General features: G+C 50.4%; 1 protein-coding gene across 2 annotated transcripts in view; it reads right to left on the bottom strand.

Annotated features, from left to right (window-relative positions):
• Positions 1–13087, bottom strand: part of TMEM161A (transmembrane protein 161A) — an 18893-nt gene extending 5806 nt beyond the window's left edge. Inside the window, exons 1-6 of one of the 2 annotated variants that reach the window (XM_011925848.1) lie at positions 13018–13087; positions 9308–9411; positions 7645–7725; positions 7172–7269; positions 6867–7023; positions 4671–4822 (exon numbers count right to left, since the gene is read on the bottom strand). In XM_011925848.1, the coding sequence (XP_011781238.1) occupies positions 4671–4822; positions 6867–7023; positions 7172–7269; positions 7645–7725; positions 9308–9411; positions 13018–13020 (595 nt within the window). In that variant the 5' untranslated portion in view covers positions 13021–13087. The remainder of the gene's footprint in view (positions 1–4670; positions 4823–6866; positions 7024–7171; positions 7270–7644; positions 7726–9307; positions 9412–13017) is intronic. The other variant, XM_011925849.1, reaches the window with a different exon arrangement.
• Between the last annotated feature and the right edge of the window lie 4262 nt (positions 13088–17349).

Here is a 17349-nt window from a genome sequence, read left to right on the forward strand (position 1 = left end):
GAAAACCCCAAAACAGCAAAAAAAAAAAAACTTAGGTGAACAAAAGTGAGAGACCTGATAAAATATGTATAACATTAAATGCTATGTATGCTATAAACTTAGAAAAGACTGAAAATTTATGAGCTAAGTAGCTAACTGAGAAATTGGAAACAAGCAAAGGAGGTACATCAGTACTGTTCTAAAATCCAGAGGTCCTAGCCACACCAAAGGGGAAGGATCAGACAAGACAAAAGAAAACCAAAAAGAATCTGGAATTCAATAAAAATATAATTCTTTTTTTTTTTTGAAACAGAGTCTTGCTCAGTCCCCCAGGTTGGAGTGCAGTGGCGCAATCTCGGCTCACTGCAAGCTCTGCCTCCCGGGTTCACGCCATTCTCCTGCCTCAGCCTCCCAAGTAGCTGGGACTACAGGCAGCCACCACCACACTTGGCTAATTTTTTGCATTTTTAGTAGAGACGGGGTTTCACCATGTTAGCTAGGATGGTCTCGATCTCCTGACCTCGTGATCCACCCGCCTCAGCCTCCCAAAGTGCTAGGATTACAGGCGTGAGCCACCGCGCCCGGCCTAAAAATATAATTCTTTAGCAAGGTTAGTCCATGGAGACACTCAAATTTGACCCTTACATCATAACACAAAAATTAATGTCACTGTCCATCAGCGACAGTGAGGAGTTTAAGAGCTTATATGAAATGTAAAAGTTGAAATATTTTATTTTATTTATTTTTAAGATGGAGTCTTGCTCTTGTCACCCAGGATAGAGTGCAATGACGCGATTTTGGCTTACTGCAACCTCCACCTCCTGGGTTCAAGCGATTCTCCTGCCTAAGCCTCCAGAGTAGTTGAGATTACAGGTGCACGCCAGCTACTTTTTGTACTTTTACTAGAGATGGGGTTTCACCATGTTGACCAGGCTAGTCTTGAACTCCAGACCTCAGGCAATCCACCTGCCTCAGCCTCCCAAAGTGTTGGGATTACAGGCATAAGCCACCACGCCTGGCCGAAATATTTTAGAATAAAATATAGAATGGCTTTCTGATTTTAGGGAAGGATATTTTTCAAGACAAATATCAACTAAAATAATCAAATTCCATTCATCAAGATACTAGAGGTGATGCTTACAACTACATTCAATGGCTCAGCAAAGAAAGTGTGATGCATGTATGCAGATGGAAAATAATGCAAATAGTGGTCAAGTGAAAAGAAAAAGAAAACAAGTATTGGCAATGAAGTGGAGAAATTATGTACTTGTGCACTGCTGCTGGGAATATAATATATAAAATGGGCCAGGCACAGTGGTGCACGCCTGTAATCCCAGCACTTTGGAAGGCCGAGGCTGGCAGACTGCTTGAGTTCAAGAGTTTGAGACCAGCCTGGGCAACATGGCAAAATCCATCTCTATTAAAAATACAAAAATTATCTGGGTGTGGCTGGGCGTGGTGACTCACACCTGTAATCCCAGCACTTTGGGAGGCCAAGATGGGCAGATCGCCTGAGGTCAAAAGTTCAAGACCAGCCTGGCCAACATGGTGAAACCCCATCTCTACTAAAAATGCAAAAATTAGCCAGGCATGGTGGTGCATTCCCGTAATCCCAGCTAGTTGGGAGGCTGAGGCAAGAGAATCACTTGAGGCTGGAAGGTGGCGGTTGCAGTGAGCCAAGATCATGCCACTGTACTCCAGCCTGGGTGACAGAGCAAGACTCTGTCTCAAAAAAAAAAAAAAAATTAGCTGGGTGTGGTGGTAGGCGCCTATAGTCCCAGCTACTCGGGTGCCTGAGGCATGAGAATCACTTGAATCCAGGAGGCGGAGGTTGCAGTGAGTGGAGATCATGCCACCACTGCACTCCAGCCTGGGCAACAGAATGAGACTCTGTCTCAAAAATAAAATAAAATGGTTCAGCTGCTGTATAAAACGGTATGGCAGTTCCTCAAAAAGTTAAAAGTAGAATTATCATATAATCCAGTAGTTCCACTTCAGATATATACCCTCCAAAACTGAAAATGGAGTCTCAAAGAGATACTTATATACTCAGGTTCACAGCAGTATTAATCAAAAAGCCAAAAGTTGGAAACAACCCACCCAAGCAAACGTTCATCCGTGGACAAATAAACAAAATGTGTTCCATCCAGACAATGAAATGCTGTTCAGTCTTAAAAATGGAATTCTGGCTGGGCACAGTGGCTCACGCCTGCTATCCCAGCACTTTGGGAGGCTGAGGTGAGAGGATTGCTCAAGGCCAGGAGTTTGAGACCAGCCTGGGAAGCACAGCAAGACCCCATCTCTACAGAGAAAAATAAAAAAGGAAAAATTAGCCAGGCATGGTGGCACGTGACTGTAGTCCCAGCTACTTGGAAGGCTGAGGTGGGAGGATCACTTGAGCCCTAGAGGTCAAGGCTGCAGTGAGTTGTGATTGCACCACTGCACTCCAGCCTAGATGACAGAGTGAGATCCTGTCTCAAAAAAAGAAAAAAAAAAATTCTAACACTTGCTACAACATGGATATGACTTGAGGACGTTGTGCTAACTGAAATGAGCCCGTCACAAAAGGACAAATACTGTATGATGCCACTTATATGAGGAACCCAGAGTGGTCACATTCACAGAGACAGGACATAAAATGGTGGGCATCAGGGGCTGCAGAAGGAGGAACAGGGAGTTAGTGTTTAATGGGATGGAGTTTCAGTTTTGCAAGAGGAAAGAGTTGTGGAGATGGATGGTGGTGATGGTTCCACAACAATCTAAATAGACTTTTTTTTTTTTTTTTTTTTTTGAGACAGAGTCTCACTCTGTCTCCCAGGCTGGAGTGCAGTGGCCGGATCTCGTCTCACTGCAAGCTCTGTCTCCTGGGTTCACACCATTCTCCTGCCTCAGCCTCCCGAGTAGCTGGGACTACAGGTGCCCACCACTATGCCCAGCTAATTTTTTGTATTTTTAGTAGAGACAGGGTTTCATCATGTTAGCCAGGATGGTCTCGATCTCCTGACCTTGTGATCTGCCTGCCTCAGCCTCCCAAAGTGCTGGGATTACACACGCGAGCCACCACACCTGGTCTACCTTTTTTTTTTTTTTTTTTGAGATGGAGTTTTACTCTTGTTGCCCAGGCTGGAGTGCCATGGCTCGATCTTGGCTCACCACAACCTCCGCTTCCCAGGTTCAAGCAATTTTCCTGCCTCAGCCTCCCAAATAGCTGGGATTATAGGCGTGTGTCACCACATCTGGCTAATTTTGTATTTTTAGTAGAGACAGGGTTTCTCCATGTTAAGCAGGCTGGTCTCGAACTCCCGACCTCAGGTGATCTGCCTGCCTCAGCCTCCCAAAGTGCTGGGATTATAGACATGAGCCACCACGCTCGGCCATCTAAATATACTTAATGCCACTGAGCTGCACATTTAAAAATGTTTAAGATGGTGAATTTTATGTTTTGTCTATTTTACCACAATGATAAAAAATTCAAAGAGAAAAAAGATACAAAAATGGGCAACAGCGTGAACAGGCATTTCACAGAAATTTCATAGAAGAGACATGAATCATGAATAAACAGGAAAAGGTGCTCAACTTCCCTGGTAATCAGAGAAATGCATGTTAAGGCCACAGAGGGCATCATTCCATGTGACGAGGACTAGGTTGGCAAAAATCAAGCCCTATCCATGGATCCTGATTCATTTAAACCTTACTGCCCCCCTGGGAGATTGGTGCAGTCACTACCCCACCTACTTATTATTTGAGGGGTAGGTTTGCAGGTACTTATATTATTATTTTGCTTTATAATTGACATACACATCTTCTTTGTATATATCAAACATATATAATTTTAAAAACTGAAAGCCAGGGAGAATTGGAGAAGGTAAAACTCAAGCAGTCAGCAAGGTCATGTGGGCCATGGTGAGGACTATGGTCTTTCTCCTAAGACCCAGGGAGTGTGGTGCCAGGCAGAGAAGTGATGAGGTACAAATTATATGTTAAAAGGATCATTTAAGAGGCCAGGCATGGTGGCTCACACCTGTAATACCAGCACTTTGGGAGGCCGAGGTGGGCAGATCGCTTGAGCTCAGGAGTGTGAGACCAGCCTGGGCAACACAGTGAGACCCTGTCTCAATAAAAAGAAATAAATAATTTTTTTAAAAAATGAAAAAAAGAGGCCACACACAGTGGCTCACACCTGTAATCCCAGCACTTGGGGAGGCTGAGGTGGGTGGGTCACCTGAGGTCAGGAGTTTGAGACCAGCCTGGCCAACATGGTGAAACCCCATCTTTACTAAAAATACAAAAATTAGCCAGGCTTGGTGGCGTGCACCCATAATCCCAGCTTGGGAGGCTGAGGCAGGAGAATCACTTGAATGCAGGAGGCAGAGGTTGCAGTGAGCTGAGATCATGCCACTGAACTCCTGCCTGGGTGACAAAAGTGAGACTCCATCTCAAAAAAAAAAGAAAAAGAAAGAAGAGCTATAGCCATGAGTATCCATCAGAGACAGTGAGAAAGGGAATGTCCTCTCTTCCCCAAAGCCCAAACAGGTTCAGGAGCTGAGATGGTCACTAATGGGGGCTGTCTTCACCCCAGGAGCCCACTCCTTTACCTATTCATGCTGGACACCAAGCCAGTGAAACCAGCCTGGTCAGATTACATGAGGGAGTGACAGCTGCGGTGGCCCCATGTTGGGGGCTGCACTTACCAGGCTCCAGGCCCAGCTCGAGGGTCTCCTCCCGCACCACCTGTACCAGCATGGCCAGCAGCAGGAAGAGGAAGGCAAAGGTGAGGCAGACAGAGCGCTCACCCCCCTCCTCGGCGCTGAAGTACAGCCGTGTCACTGTCAGGAACATCTTGCTGGAGGCTGGAGCTAAGGAGGCCTCAGGTGCCACTGCCCCACTCTGTCCATTTCACCACACCCCACCTGGGAACTCCAGGAAACAAGCACTGCTGCACAAACAGGCCTTGGGGATGACCTAGAGGAGTTTGGGTTTGGGGTGCTGGATCTCAGATCAGGATGTAAGCTGGGGGTTCCTGTTGAGTGGGAGATGGCCTCATCAGACCACCATGTCTGTTCAGCCTCCCGCCCTGGGTGATCCTGCCTCTTTCACCCACCTCACCTACTTCACATCCCTTGGAAAAGCAATCAGATATAGAAGGGCTTCATCTTCAATCTGCCCTCAAAATGCAGCATGGGGGCCAGACACAGTGGCTCATGCCTATATTCCCAGCACTTTGGGAGGCCGAGGCAGGAGGACCACTTGAGCCCAGGAGTTCAAGACCAGCCTGGGTAACATAGTGAGACTCCCATCTCTACAAAAAATAATTAAAAATTAGCTGGGCATGGTGGCAGCCCCTGTGGTCCCAGCTACTGGGGAGCCTGAGGTGGGAGGATCGCTTGAGCCCAAGAGTTTGAAGCTGCAGTGAGCCCTGATTGCACCACTGCACTCCAGCCTGCACAATAGAGGGAGATCTTATCTCAAACAATAACAACAACAACAACAACAACAAGCAGCCAGGCGTGATGGCTCATGCCTGTAATCCCAGCACTTTGGGAGGCTGAGGCAGTTAGATCACCTGAGGTCAGGAGTTTGAGACCAGCCCTGACCAACATGGTGAAACCCAGTCTCTACTAAAAATACAAAAATTAGTCAGGCATGGTGGCGCATGCCTGTAATCCCAGCTACCTGGGAGGCTGAGGCAGAAGAATCACTTGAACCCGGGAGATGGAGGTTGTAGTGAGCCTAAATCATGCCACTGCACTCTAGCTTGGGCAACAAGAGCAAAACTCCATCTCAAAAAAAAAAAGCATGGGAATCTGGGGAACCAGTGGATTTTGAGACAGGTTTCCCTCTCCAAAAGTCACAGGAGTGGCGTTCTTTCTGTGCTTCCTCAAACTTGGGTCCCTAAAGTCATACGTTTGCTCTCTTTGGGAGGCCAAAGCAGGAGAATCACTTGAAGCCAGTCAGGACCAGCCTAGGCAACAAAGCAAGATCCCATCTCAACAACAACAACAAATATATATACATATACACGTATACATACATACGTGTGTGTGTGTGTGTGTGTGTGTGTGTATAAAATTTTTTGGGGGGATGGAATTTGCTCTTGTCACCCAGGCTGGAGTGCAATAGCGTGATCTCAGCTAACTGCAACCTCCACCTCCCGGGTTCAAGTGATTCTCCTGCCTCAGGCTCCTGAGTAACTGGGATTACAGGCAGCCACCACCACACTCGGCTAATTTTTTGCATTTTTAGTAGAGAAGGGGTTGCTCCATGTTGGTCAGGCTGGTCTTGAACTCCTGACCTCAGGTGATCCACCCGCCTCAGCCTCCCAAAGTGCTGGGATTACAGGCATGAGCCACTGTGCCCGGCTAATTTTTGTACTTTTAGTAGAGATGGGATTTCACCATGTTGCCCAGGCTGGTCTTGAACTCCAGACCTCAGGTGATTCATCTGCCTCAGCCTCCCAAAGTGCTGGGATTACAAATGTAAGCCACCATGCCTGGAGTATATATTTTTTAAAATATTGCCAAGGGGCCATCTCTTTCTTGGCCTTGATTGTGGACTGGCCTGGTGATTTCCTTACACAAGGAGAATGTGGTAGAAAGAACAGGGATGGGGTGGGTGACTTTGGGCAAGGCATTCCCTCTTGCCTCCTGGCATTTCTACTGCCACCAAATGGCATAATCATGTGGAGTGGAGATGAACCAACCTGCTGAGCCCCGCCCAGTCTGTCCACCCACAGAGCTAGAGCACATAAAATGTCTGCTTCATGCCACCAAGCTTGGGGAAGTTTGTGGCACAGCAGGTGAAAACTGCCACCCCAGTTTAGGGGAGCCAGGGAAGCTCGGGTCCTGCTCCCACCTGCCCCTCTGGCAGGGAGCAGAGAGGAAGGATACATGGAGAAGGCCACCGTGAGCAGGCACCAGAACACGGCAATGTTAGTCTCCTTGGCTGGACCCAGCACGTAGTAGTAGGCCTCTGTGAAGAGGTACACGCCACCCGAGTACACAGCAAAGTCCACGAACCACTGGTACTCCAGGAAGAAGCGCAGGACTGTGGGGGGCACTCTGCTCAGCCCTGGGGCCCAGCCTGCTCCCCTCCCAACAGCACACTCCTCCTTCAAATCCTCCCCACCCCCATGAGGGTGTGGGGACCTTCAGGGCTGAGGGAGTGGAGTTTAGGGACGGGACTGGGCTATTACCCAGGGCATCCACAGTTGTGAGGGGGCAGGTCTCCAGCTGGAATGGGGCATCTCGGGGCACAGACAGTGGCTTCTCCTCACTAAGGCCATTGGCCCACCTGGGAGGATGGTGACAAGCAAGGGGGCTGGTGAGCACATATCCCACTGGGGCCAGCCACCCTCAGAGCTCCAAGCAGTTGGCCTGGAGACCATCACTTCCCATAGCCTTGGCTCCTCTGCATACTGGGATGTGAGGACCCCCACCACTACCCACAGGACTGGCTAGAGCAAACTGCCAGGAAACAGATGCTAACTTGACAGTGATCATCTCCTTGGACTAGGGTCTCCCAGTTCACCTGTGCCCAGATCAGAGTCTGGAAGTGTGGGTGGGCCAGTCCTGTGTCCCTTAGCCCAGAGCCCCCTGAGCAGAGGTAAGGCCATCCCTGGGGAGGAGATACCCACCCAAGGCTGGGGATGGGGCCCAGTTCACTCACCGCTCTTTCCTGCCTCTGGGCCTCGGCTTCCCCGCCAGAGCAAGAAGCTCCTCCTCGGACGGGTGCTTGTATCGGAACAGACTGAGAGCAAGGATGGGCAGTCAGGGAAGCTCAGGTATGGGGCTGGTAGGTTGAGGCAGTGAACCTCAAATCCAGGGATTCTAGTTAGAGGGTAGCCTAGTCCAGGGGAACACTGGGAGGTAGGTGAGGGTACAGCATGGGGAAATTCTGGGGAAATCGTGAGGCCAATAGATTTAGGCTGAGTGGGCTCAGGGGGCTTGGATACCCCTGAATCTGCAGGCTAACTCTCCTGGGGAAGCAGGTGTGTGCAACTTTTATCTTCTTTTTCCTTTTCTTTTTGAGACAGAGTCTTGCTCTGTCGCCCAGCCTGGAGTGCAGTGGCACGATCTTGGCTCCCTGCAACCTCCACTTCCCAGGTTCAAGTGATTCTCCTGCCTCAACCTCCTGAGGAGCTAGGACTACCGGCATGCACCACGATGCCCAGCTAATTTTTGTATTTTTAGTAGGGACAGGGTTTCACTATGTTGGCCAGGCTGGTCTCAAACTCCTGATCTCAAGTGATACACCTGCCTCAGCCTCTCAAAGGGCTGGGATTACAGGCGTGAGCCACCTCACCTGGCCTTCTGTTTTTGTTTTTGAGAGAAGGCCTTGGTCTGTCACCCAGGCTGGAGTACGGTGGCGCCATCTCAGCTCACGGCAGACTCAACCTTCTGGGTTCAAATGATCCTCCCGCCTCAGACTCCTGATTAGCTGGGATCACAGGCGTGAGCCACCATACCTGGCTAATTTTTAAAATTTTTTGTAGAGACGGGGTCTTTCCATGTTGTCTAGGCTGGTCTCAAACTCCTGGGTCAAGTGATCCTCCTACCTTGGCTTCCCCCAGTGTTGGGATTATGGGCCTGAGCCATCATCTCTGACGTGTGTTTTTGCCTTTGTTTTTGTCACATACATTTTTCTCAGGAGAGAATTTAGTTACCACCAGATTCTCAGAAAGCATCGGAGACCCACACAGGGACAAAAAACAGAGCAGGCGAGCTCTAGCAGGTGCAGGGGTGGAAGGAAGGCTGGGTTACAGGGAGGCAGGAAGAGTGGGGGACGTGGGGAGTGTGGCAATGGTTCCATCCATGTGTACATCTGTCAAAACAGGTCCAACTGTATACGTCAAATATATACAGTTTGTGTCAGGCATGGGGGCTCACGCCTGTAATCCCAGCACTTTGGGAGGTCAAAGTGGTAGGCTCGCTTGAGCCCAGGAGTTTGAGACCAGCCTGGGCAACTTAGCAAGACCCCATCTCTGTTAAAAGTTAAAAAATTGTCTGGGCACGGTGGTGCACACCTGTAGTCCCAGCTACTCATGAGGTTGAGGCAGGAGGGCCACCTGAGCCCAGAAGGTTGAGGTTGCAGTGAGCTATGATCAGGCCACTGCACTCCAGGCTGGGTAACAATGAGACCTTGTCTCTAAAAAGAAAAAGAAAAAACAAATATATGCAGTTTGTTGTACTTCAATTACACCTCAACAACGTCTTTCCCCCCATCACCCACTAACCAAGATCGAGGCCGTGCAATTTGTGAGGGGGAGCGTAGAGACCCAGAAGGGGGTGTGGTTCCGCGGGGCCCCTCCCACCACCGGGACACGGCTCACCTGCCGTTGCAGAGCAGCCAGCGCGCGAAGGAGCAGTGCGGCGCCAGCCTGTGCATGAGGGTGGCAGTGAGCAGGGTCACCACCAGCTGCACTCCGAGGACCGCCTGGGGGGAGGGGACGTGACTGGCAGCACCTGCCAGAGGGTCACAAGCTCCCTCCCTCCCTAGGAACCCAGGCTATTTATAGAGAAGCCAGGCCCGATGGGGGAAGGGCGAGCCTCTTAGGCTCTAGCAGCTTCTTAGGGGAGAGTCCTGGGGTGAGCCTGGACTCACATGGCCTGGCCCTGCCCTCCCAGTCAGAGATCAGCAGCATCCCCCCTCACTACCTAGCTGGAGTGTAGGGCAGTGGAGACCATGGGGTTCGCCTCCCCCCTCCGCTACGGATTCAGGTATAATATTAATTTCCCCTCACTACCTAGCTGGAGTGTAGGGCAGTGGAGACCATGGGGTTCGCCTCCCGCCTCCGCTACGGATTCAGGTATAATATTAATTTCCCGGAGTCTCACTTTTCTCATCTAGAAATGGGTGCTTCCTATGTAGCCTCCTGTATTCCTCACCACCACCTTCCAACCCCTAACCACGAGGTCGCCACACTCCGTGCAAGCAGCTCCCACCGCCTTTCTGCACTCCGCACTCCCACCTTGGGAGCCATTGCGTCTTGGTTGAGCTTCTAGCTTTCTCCTTCACCCTGGTAGCTCCTTCCCCTAAGTGTCTCCCACCTTAAATGATCCCTGATGGTTCCATCACCCTCCTCCCTCTCCTTCCCTTTGTAATTAACCTCCTTGAAAGGGCATCTATGCTCCTGGCCACCTTCTGTTTTGATGTGAAGACCTACATGTCTGAATGTGGTGAGTTTATTTATTTTTATGTGTGTGTGTGTGTGTGTGTGTGTGTGTTTTTGGCAGGGGAGTGGTGGGGAGAACAGGATCTTGCTCTGCCACCCAGGCTGGAGTGCAGTGACATGCTGGGGTGCTCACTGCAGCCTCAACCTCCCAGGTTCAAGTGATTCTCCCACATCAGCCTCCCTAGTAGATGGGATTACAGGCACCCGCCAACACACCCAGCTGATTTTTGACTATTTTGTAGAGATAGAGTTTCTCCATGTTGCCCAGGCTGGTCTTGAACGCCTAGGCTCAAGCAATCCTCCCGCCTTGGCTTCCCAAACTGTTGGGATTACAGGCATGAGCCACTGTGTCAGGCCTATTTTTATTTTTAGAGATGGGGTCTTGCTATGTTGCCCAGGCTGGTCTCAAACTCCTGGGATCAAGTGATCCTCCCACCTCAACGTACTGAGTAGCTAGGACCACAGTCATGCACTAACACACTCAGCTATAACTACTTTTTTTTTAAATTAGGAATTTTCTCACCCAGTTCTTAATTCAGAACACATTTTCATATACTTATTTTTAAACATTTTAGAAGAATCAGTCTGTGGTGAAGCTGGGTTTTCCTGCTTAAATGCAGTAAATATGCATTTGCTGCCAGTAATTACATAATTATGTAAAATTATGTGCTCAGGAGAGCTGTCTACTAGTATTCTAGTATTATAATCAAAATGAAATAAAGTTTAATACTAAAATTAATTATTAAAATAATCCTTTAATCAGGCATAACTAAGCTAAATTTAGTCAGAAAAACCCTAATGTGATGGATACCAGGCCTAGCACGGTAATTCAAAATGACTGCTGAGGCCAGGCACGGTGGCTCACGCCTGTAATCCCAGCACTTTGGGAGGCTGAGGCGGGCTGATCACTTGAGGTCAGGAGTTTAAGACTAGCCTGGTCAACATGGTAAAACCTTGTCTCTACTAAAAATACAAAAATTAGCCAGGCATGGTGGCACATGCCTGTAATCCCAGCTACTCGGGAGGCTAAGGCAGCAGAATTGCTTGAACCCAGGAGGCAGAGGTTGCAGTGAGCCGAGATTGTGCCACTGCACTCCAGCCTGGGCAACAGAGTGGGACTCTGTCTCAAAACAAAATAATAATAAAATAACAGACTAATAGGACATTTTCTCTGTGCCTGTGACTTATAAACTGAGACCAGAAATCTTTTTTCAGTAATGAGGTTGGTGGCACCATCTTTCTCATCTCTAAATCCTCATTACTCACCCTCCCCAGGACCCTAGTGCACACTGGCTGGTTGGCCGGCTGGCACTTAAGGACCATGAGTGCCAGCCCATGGGCCCCGGCAAGCCAGTGAGCCAGGGCTGTCGAAGCCCCACCCTCTCCCTAGGACCCTGCCCTCCCACCCACCAGTCTGTTTTTCTCCTCTCTCTCCGACCTCTCTCCTGTGACCTGCCAGGGTTTTAACCACCCAATCCACCAACCCATCACAAACTCAGCACAGTAAAAAGCTCCAGCCCAGACCTCTCTGCTGAGCCCAGTAGCCTCCTCCAGGCTCTCCTGAGAGACCCCAACACTCACCCATCATCCCATACCCTTCCAGGTGGTTTAGGCCTTTACCTTTCTCACAGTCAGTCCCCAACTCGGTTCTGCACCCTGCAGGCATAGCTACAGACCACCGCTCCACCTCCCCATGGCTCAGCTCTCTCCTCAGCCCTCACTGCGCCCAACCACTGGAGTCTCAGAGGTCTTCCTGGACCTTCATCAATGACCCCACCACCTCCCAAAACCCCCTAAGGGAAAAGGTGGTGGAGGGGTGTACCTCTCCACCTGAGGCTTCTAGAGGTCTGTCCTGGAATGTTCTGATAGCCCTGCCCTCCAGCCAGCCTCCTATCTCAAGGTCAGGGCTCTGCAGACATCTCCAAGGATTTTCTGGAGTCTTCCATCAGCTCCTTCTTTTCCCTTTACTGGATTTACGATCCTCGAACCCAAGAACCCTGATAAAATCAATGCAACTTCCCACCATCTCATTCCCGGGAGCCTGCGCCCTCATCTCCTACGGGTGTCCTGCACCTCCGCCTGGGACAACGTCGCACTTTCAATAATCCCGGCCATCAGGGCCCTTCCTTCAGGGCCATCTCCAGCACCCCTCATCGGGGATGGTCCCAGGCAGGGACTCTCCAGTTCCACGTCCCTCTCTCTGCCCAGGCCAGTCGCGTCAGGGTTATGGGAGTCCCTCATCTCCCTGCACCAGCCTGATCCCCCGGGGCGGGGCTAAGTTTTAAGAACACACTCAGTGGGTTGGACCCAGAGCTGAGTGAGACCTGAAGGTTCCAACTCTCCTGTCTCCCACTCTGAGAACTTTGCCCGCCCTGAGGCCACCCAGACCTCCTGAGTCCACTTCCCACGGCTTCCCCTGCCCGTTCCACACACCCCGATATAGAAGGGACCCCTGATGGATCCCGTCGGCGCGGCCCCCACGCTCCTGCAGGACCCCTGTCCCCAGAGTGGACCCCAACAGGCCCCCACACCGCCTTAACCAAGTTCCAAATGTGCTGGGGTCCGCAGTCCCCTCTGTGGGACCACGACCCCATAGCAGGACCCCAAACCCCTAAAAGGTCTCCAGACAGCGGAATCCCCAGAACGCTTAAGGGCTTCTAGTCTCCCTGGATACGACCCCCGTCGACTCCTTCGGAGGTCCTGCAGCGAGAGCAGGGCCCCCAGAGAGGGACACACGGCCTTCAGCGTGCCCCCGAATCCCTCAGAGCCTCCAATCCCCAAGAAGAGACCCCATTCCCTCAGTGTCTCCCTGGACCCCCTCGGCTGGACCCCGGCAGAGCCCCCCATTTCGCAAGACGCTCGCTCACCATGACGCTTGCGGGAGCGCGTTGCACGGACCCACCGGCCTGGGGCTCCGGCGCCTCCACGGGAACTCGACCAATTAGAGCCCGACTCTGATCTGACGAGCATCCCGTGCAACCAATCAGCATGTTTTGAGCCGGCAAATCACCAGGGACAAGGAGGCCGCTCGCGTTGCATGCCGGAAATTGTAGTTCAGACACGCTGGTTCTGAGCGATCGAAGTCAAGATTGTGTCTGGGAGGCCTGCGTGGCCCACCTCTCTCAAGGCTCAGTCTTCTCTTACCTAAACTTATTTCAAAGGTTTGCAACGAAAGCATTTATTCCCACCTAAGGGACATTTCTGAGAGAACCCCCCCCCGATCAAGAACATTCAATGGTTCCCACTTAGTAGACTAAGTACTTAGTATTCCTAAGTACCAAGTAGGCTAAGTACTCAGACTGAATCCAGACCCCTCTGCCTGACTTAAATCTGCTGCTAGCACTGTGGTGAACCCAGTAGTACAGCTTGCACCCACCATTCTCTGTCATACCTCCAGGCCTTTGTAAATATCCTACATCTTGCAATGCCTTCAAGAATGCCTCAATCTTAAAATAAAAACAAAACAAAACCAAAAAAGAATGCCTCAATATTTTTCACCTGGCAAGTGCCTTATTCATCTCTATCAGCCAGGACTCTGGCTGTGCTCCACAAAATATCAACTAAAATGGGTTCAAGCAAAAAAAGGAAAGTTTGCGGCTCATGTGACAGAAAATACTAACTGTAGTGTCAGCTTCAGGCATGGCTGGATCAAGGACCAAATGTCAGCTTCAGGGATCTGATGTTCTTTATTTCACCGCTAGGAGGAAAGGGCTTCGGGTGTTCGTGCCTGGGTTTTGCCATTTGTCTTTCTGTGGATGAGTGTGTCTGCCTGAGTGTAGACATATATTGGGTATGACCAAGTGTCTGAGTATCTTTATGGGGGTGGGTTCCTGTGTGTGGGGCCCATGTAACTACCTTTTCATTTTTACATTTTATTATGTATTTATGTTTTTTTTTTTTTTTTCTTGAGACGGAGTTTCGTTCTTGTTGCCCAGGCTGGAGCCCAATGGTGCGATCTTGGCTCACCGCAACTTCTGCCTCGCTGGTTCAAGTGATTCTCCTGCCTCAGCCTCCCGAGTAGCTGGGATTACAGGCATGGGCCACCATGACTCGCTAATTTTGTATTTTTAGTAGAGACGAGGTTCTCCGTGTTTATCAGGCTGGTCTCGAACTCCCGATTTCAGGTGATCCGCCCTCCTCGGCCTCCCAAAGTGCTGGGTTTACAGGCGTGAGCCCCCGGGCCTGGTTTACATTTTATTTTTTTAACTTTCGGCTGGCAAGTGCTGAATCTTAAGCGCACTATCCCACGCCACCTCGTGGTGGAGGGCAAAAGTGCAGTCTTGCTGGGATGGAGAAGCCGAACCTGTCTCACCAGTAGCCCCGGGGGCTCCCAGCCTTAGAAAGCAGCCCATAATTTAATGGACCTCACACTGGGTGCTTAGTCTGTGGGCAATGATATCAGGGACTGGCCTGACTTCTTGTCCACCGTGAGGGTGAGATCCAAAGGCTGGGAAGGTTCTTTCTCTCTGGCCATGCCTCAGTTTCCCCCAGGGTACCTGCTGCTTTGACCCTTTTCCTCCTGCTCAGTCCCTGGTCCTGGTCCGGATGTGTGGGGTTGGGGTGCCAGTGAGTAGGCGGTTCTTCAGCCCATGTGGAAGGATGGCCAGAGTCATTGTCGGGGGAGCCCTCAGAACAGAAGGGTGGGTAAGTGGGTGAAGGGTTTGTATCCTCTATGTGTAACACCATGCATGTGGCAGTGGCGCTGCTGGAGGTGGCAGGGGCTGTATGCTCAGCTGGACCTCCACAGGCATTGATCACTGCCATGGGGACAGTGGCTCACCCCTCCTGAGTGGGGAAGGGACAGAAGGAACCAGGTGGGAAGTGTTGAAGACCTGAGTCCAGCCAGGCATGGTGGCTTGGCATATGCCTGTAGTCCCAGCTACGTGGGAGGCTAAGGCTGGAGGACTGCTTGAGCCCAGAATTTTGAGACCAGCCTGGGCAGCACAGCAAGACCCTCATCTCTAAATAAAATAAAATAAATTTTAAAAAAGTTAAATTAGCCCAATGTGGTGGCTCAAGCCTGTAAGTCCCAGCTACTCAAGAGCCTGAGGTGGGAAGATTGTTTGAGCCCAGGAGTTTGAGGCTGCAGTGAGTCATGGTCATGCCACAGCACTCCAACCCTGGCAACACGGTGAGGAAAAAAAAAAAAAAGGCTGAGTGCAGTGGTTCATGCCTGTAATCCAAGAACTTTGGGAGGCCAAGATGGGAGGATCGCTTAATCCCGGGAGTTCCAGACCAGCCTGGGCAACGTGGGGAAACCCAGACTATACAAAAAACACAAAAATTAGCTGAGCAGGCTGGGCAGCTAATTAGTGGCTCACGCCTGTAATCCCAGTACTTTGGGAGCCTGAGGCGGGTGGATCAAAAGGTCAGGAGATCGAGACCATCCTGGCCAATATGGTGAAACTCCATCTCTACTAAAAATACAAAAATTAGCTAGGTGTTGTGGCTCACGCCTGTGAGTTACTGGGGAGGCTGAGGCAGGAGAATCACTTGAACCTGGGAGGCAGATGTTGCAGTGAGCCGAGATCATGCCACTGCACTCCAGCCTAGCTGGGCAAGGTGGTGCGCATCTGCAGTCCCAGCTACTTGGGAGGCTGAGGTAGGAAGATCGCTTGCATGCAGGAGGTCAAGGCTGCAGTGAGCTGTGATTGCACCACTGCACTGCAGCCTGGGCAATAGAGTGAGACTCTGCCTCAAAAGTAAAAAAAAATAGGCCAGGCGCAGTGGCTCATGCCTGTAATCCCAGCATTTTGGGAGGCTGAGATAGGCGGATCACGAGGTCAGGAGATCGAGACCATCCTGGCTAACCCGGTGAAACCCCGTCTCTACTAAAAAAAAAATACAAAAAACTAGCCGGGCAAGGTGGCGGGCGCCTGTAGTTCCAGCTAGTCAGGAGGCTGAGGCAGGCAAATGGCGTAAACCCGGGAGGCGGAGTTTGCAATGAGCTGAGATCTGGCCACTGCACTCCAGCCTGGGCGACAGAGCGAGACTCTGTCTCAAAAATATATATAAAAAATAAATAAATAAAAAGAAAGAAAAGAAAAAGAAAACAGAAAGACCTGAGTCTGGGGTTGGGTGAGCAAAATCTCTAGCCACACTCGGACACTCTGCAGTGACTTCAAGTTCATCCCATCCAAGTCTCATTCCCCACAAGCTTCCACAGCACAGAGGGTGAAATGGGGGCTTCCAGTCGCCCACGGCACCCTCTTCCCTTCACCTCCACCTCTGAACTGTCCTGAAGTCCTGGTGGTTTCGCCTACACACACACACACACACACACACACACACACACACAGAATGATCATTCCAGGGGATACTGCCTCCCCTCAGCGCCCAGTGTCCCCTGCCACGGGAGCCTGGAGAGGGGCTTTTACACACTTTGATCATGCCATATCCCTGTCCTGGAAACTGGGGCCCCAGAGCCCCCACCTCACTGGGGATGAGGGTGGCGAAGATGACATAGGACAAACTTTAGCTGGGGTCTGGGGTGCAGAAGGCACTATACTCCGTCATATAAATGAGTGCCCTCTCCGGGTTCTGTCACTTATATACTTTGTCCTGTCTCCCTATCCCTTAAAAGGAGTGCCACCTATCATCTTGTCTAGGACTGTATGCGCTAAGGGTGGAATGCAAGGCGCTTGGTTTTACTGAAGAAACCTCTCCTGGGGCGTTGAGTGACAGAATGGGATTTTGAAATTGTCAGTCAAGGTACCCTGCCCATTCTGGCTGAGCTGCGCCAATCAGCTCAGCTTTGGAACTTGGCAGAGTGATTGGAAAGCAGGTGAGTTTGTTTGTGTTTTGAGATGGAGTCTTGCTTTGTTGCCCAGGCTAGAGTACAGTGGTGCGATCTCGGCTCACTGCAACCTCCACTTCCCGGATTCAAGCGATTCTCCTGCCTCAGCCTCCTGAGTAGCTTGGACTACAGGCGCATGCTACCATGCCCGGCTAATTTTTGTATTTGTATTTGTATGTTTTTATTTTTTTAATTTAATTTAATTTTTAAAAATTATACTTTAAGTTCTAGGGTACATGTGCACAACGTGCAGGTTTGTTATGTATGTATACATGTGTCATGTTGGTGTGCTGCACCCAATTTTTTTTACATTGTTTAATAGTTGTTTAGTTTTTTCTCTTTTTCTTTCTTTCTTTCTTTCTTTCTTAATTATTATTATACTTTAAGTTCTAGGGTACATGTG

Source organism: Colobus angolensis, unplaced genomic scaffold (assembly GCF_000951035.1).
Source record: "Colobus angolensis palliatus isolate OR3802 unplaced genomic scaffold, Cang.pa_1.0 Scaffold66, whole genome shotgun sequence".
NCBI lineage: Eukaryota > Metazoa > Chordata > Mammalia > Primates > Cercopithecidae > Colobus > Colobus angolensis.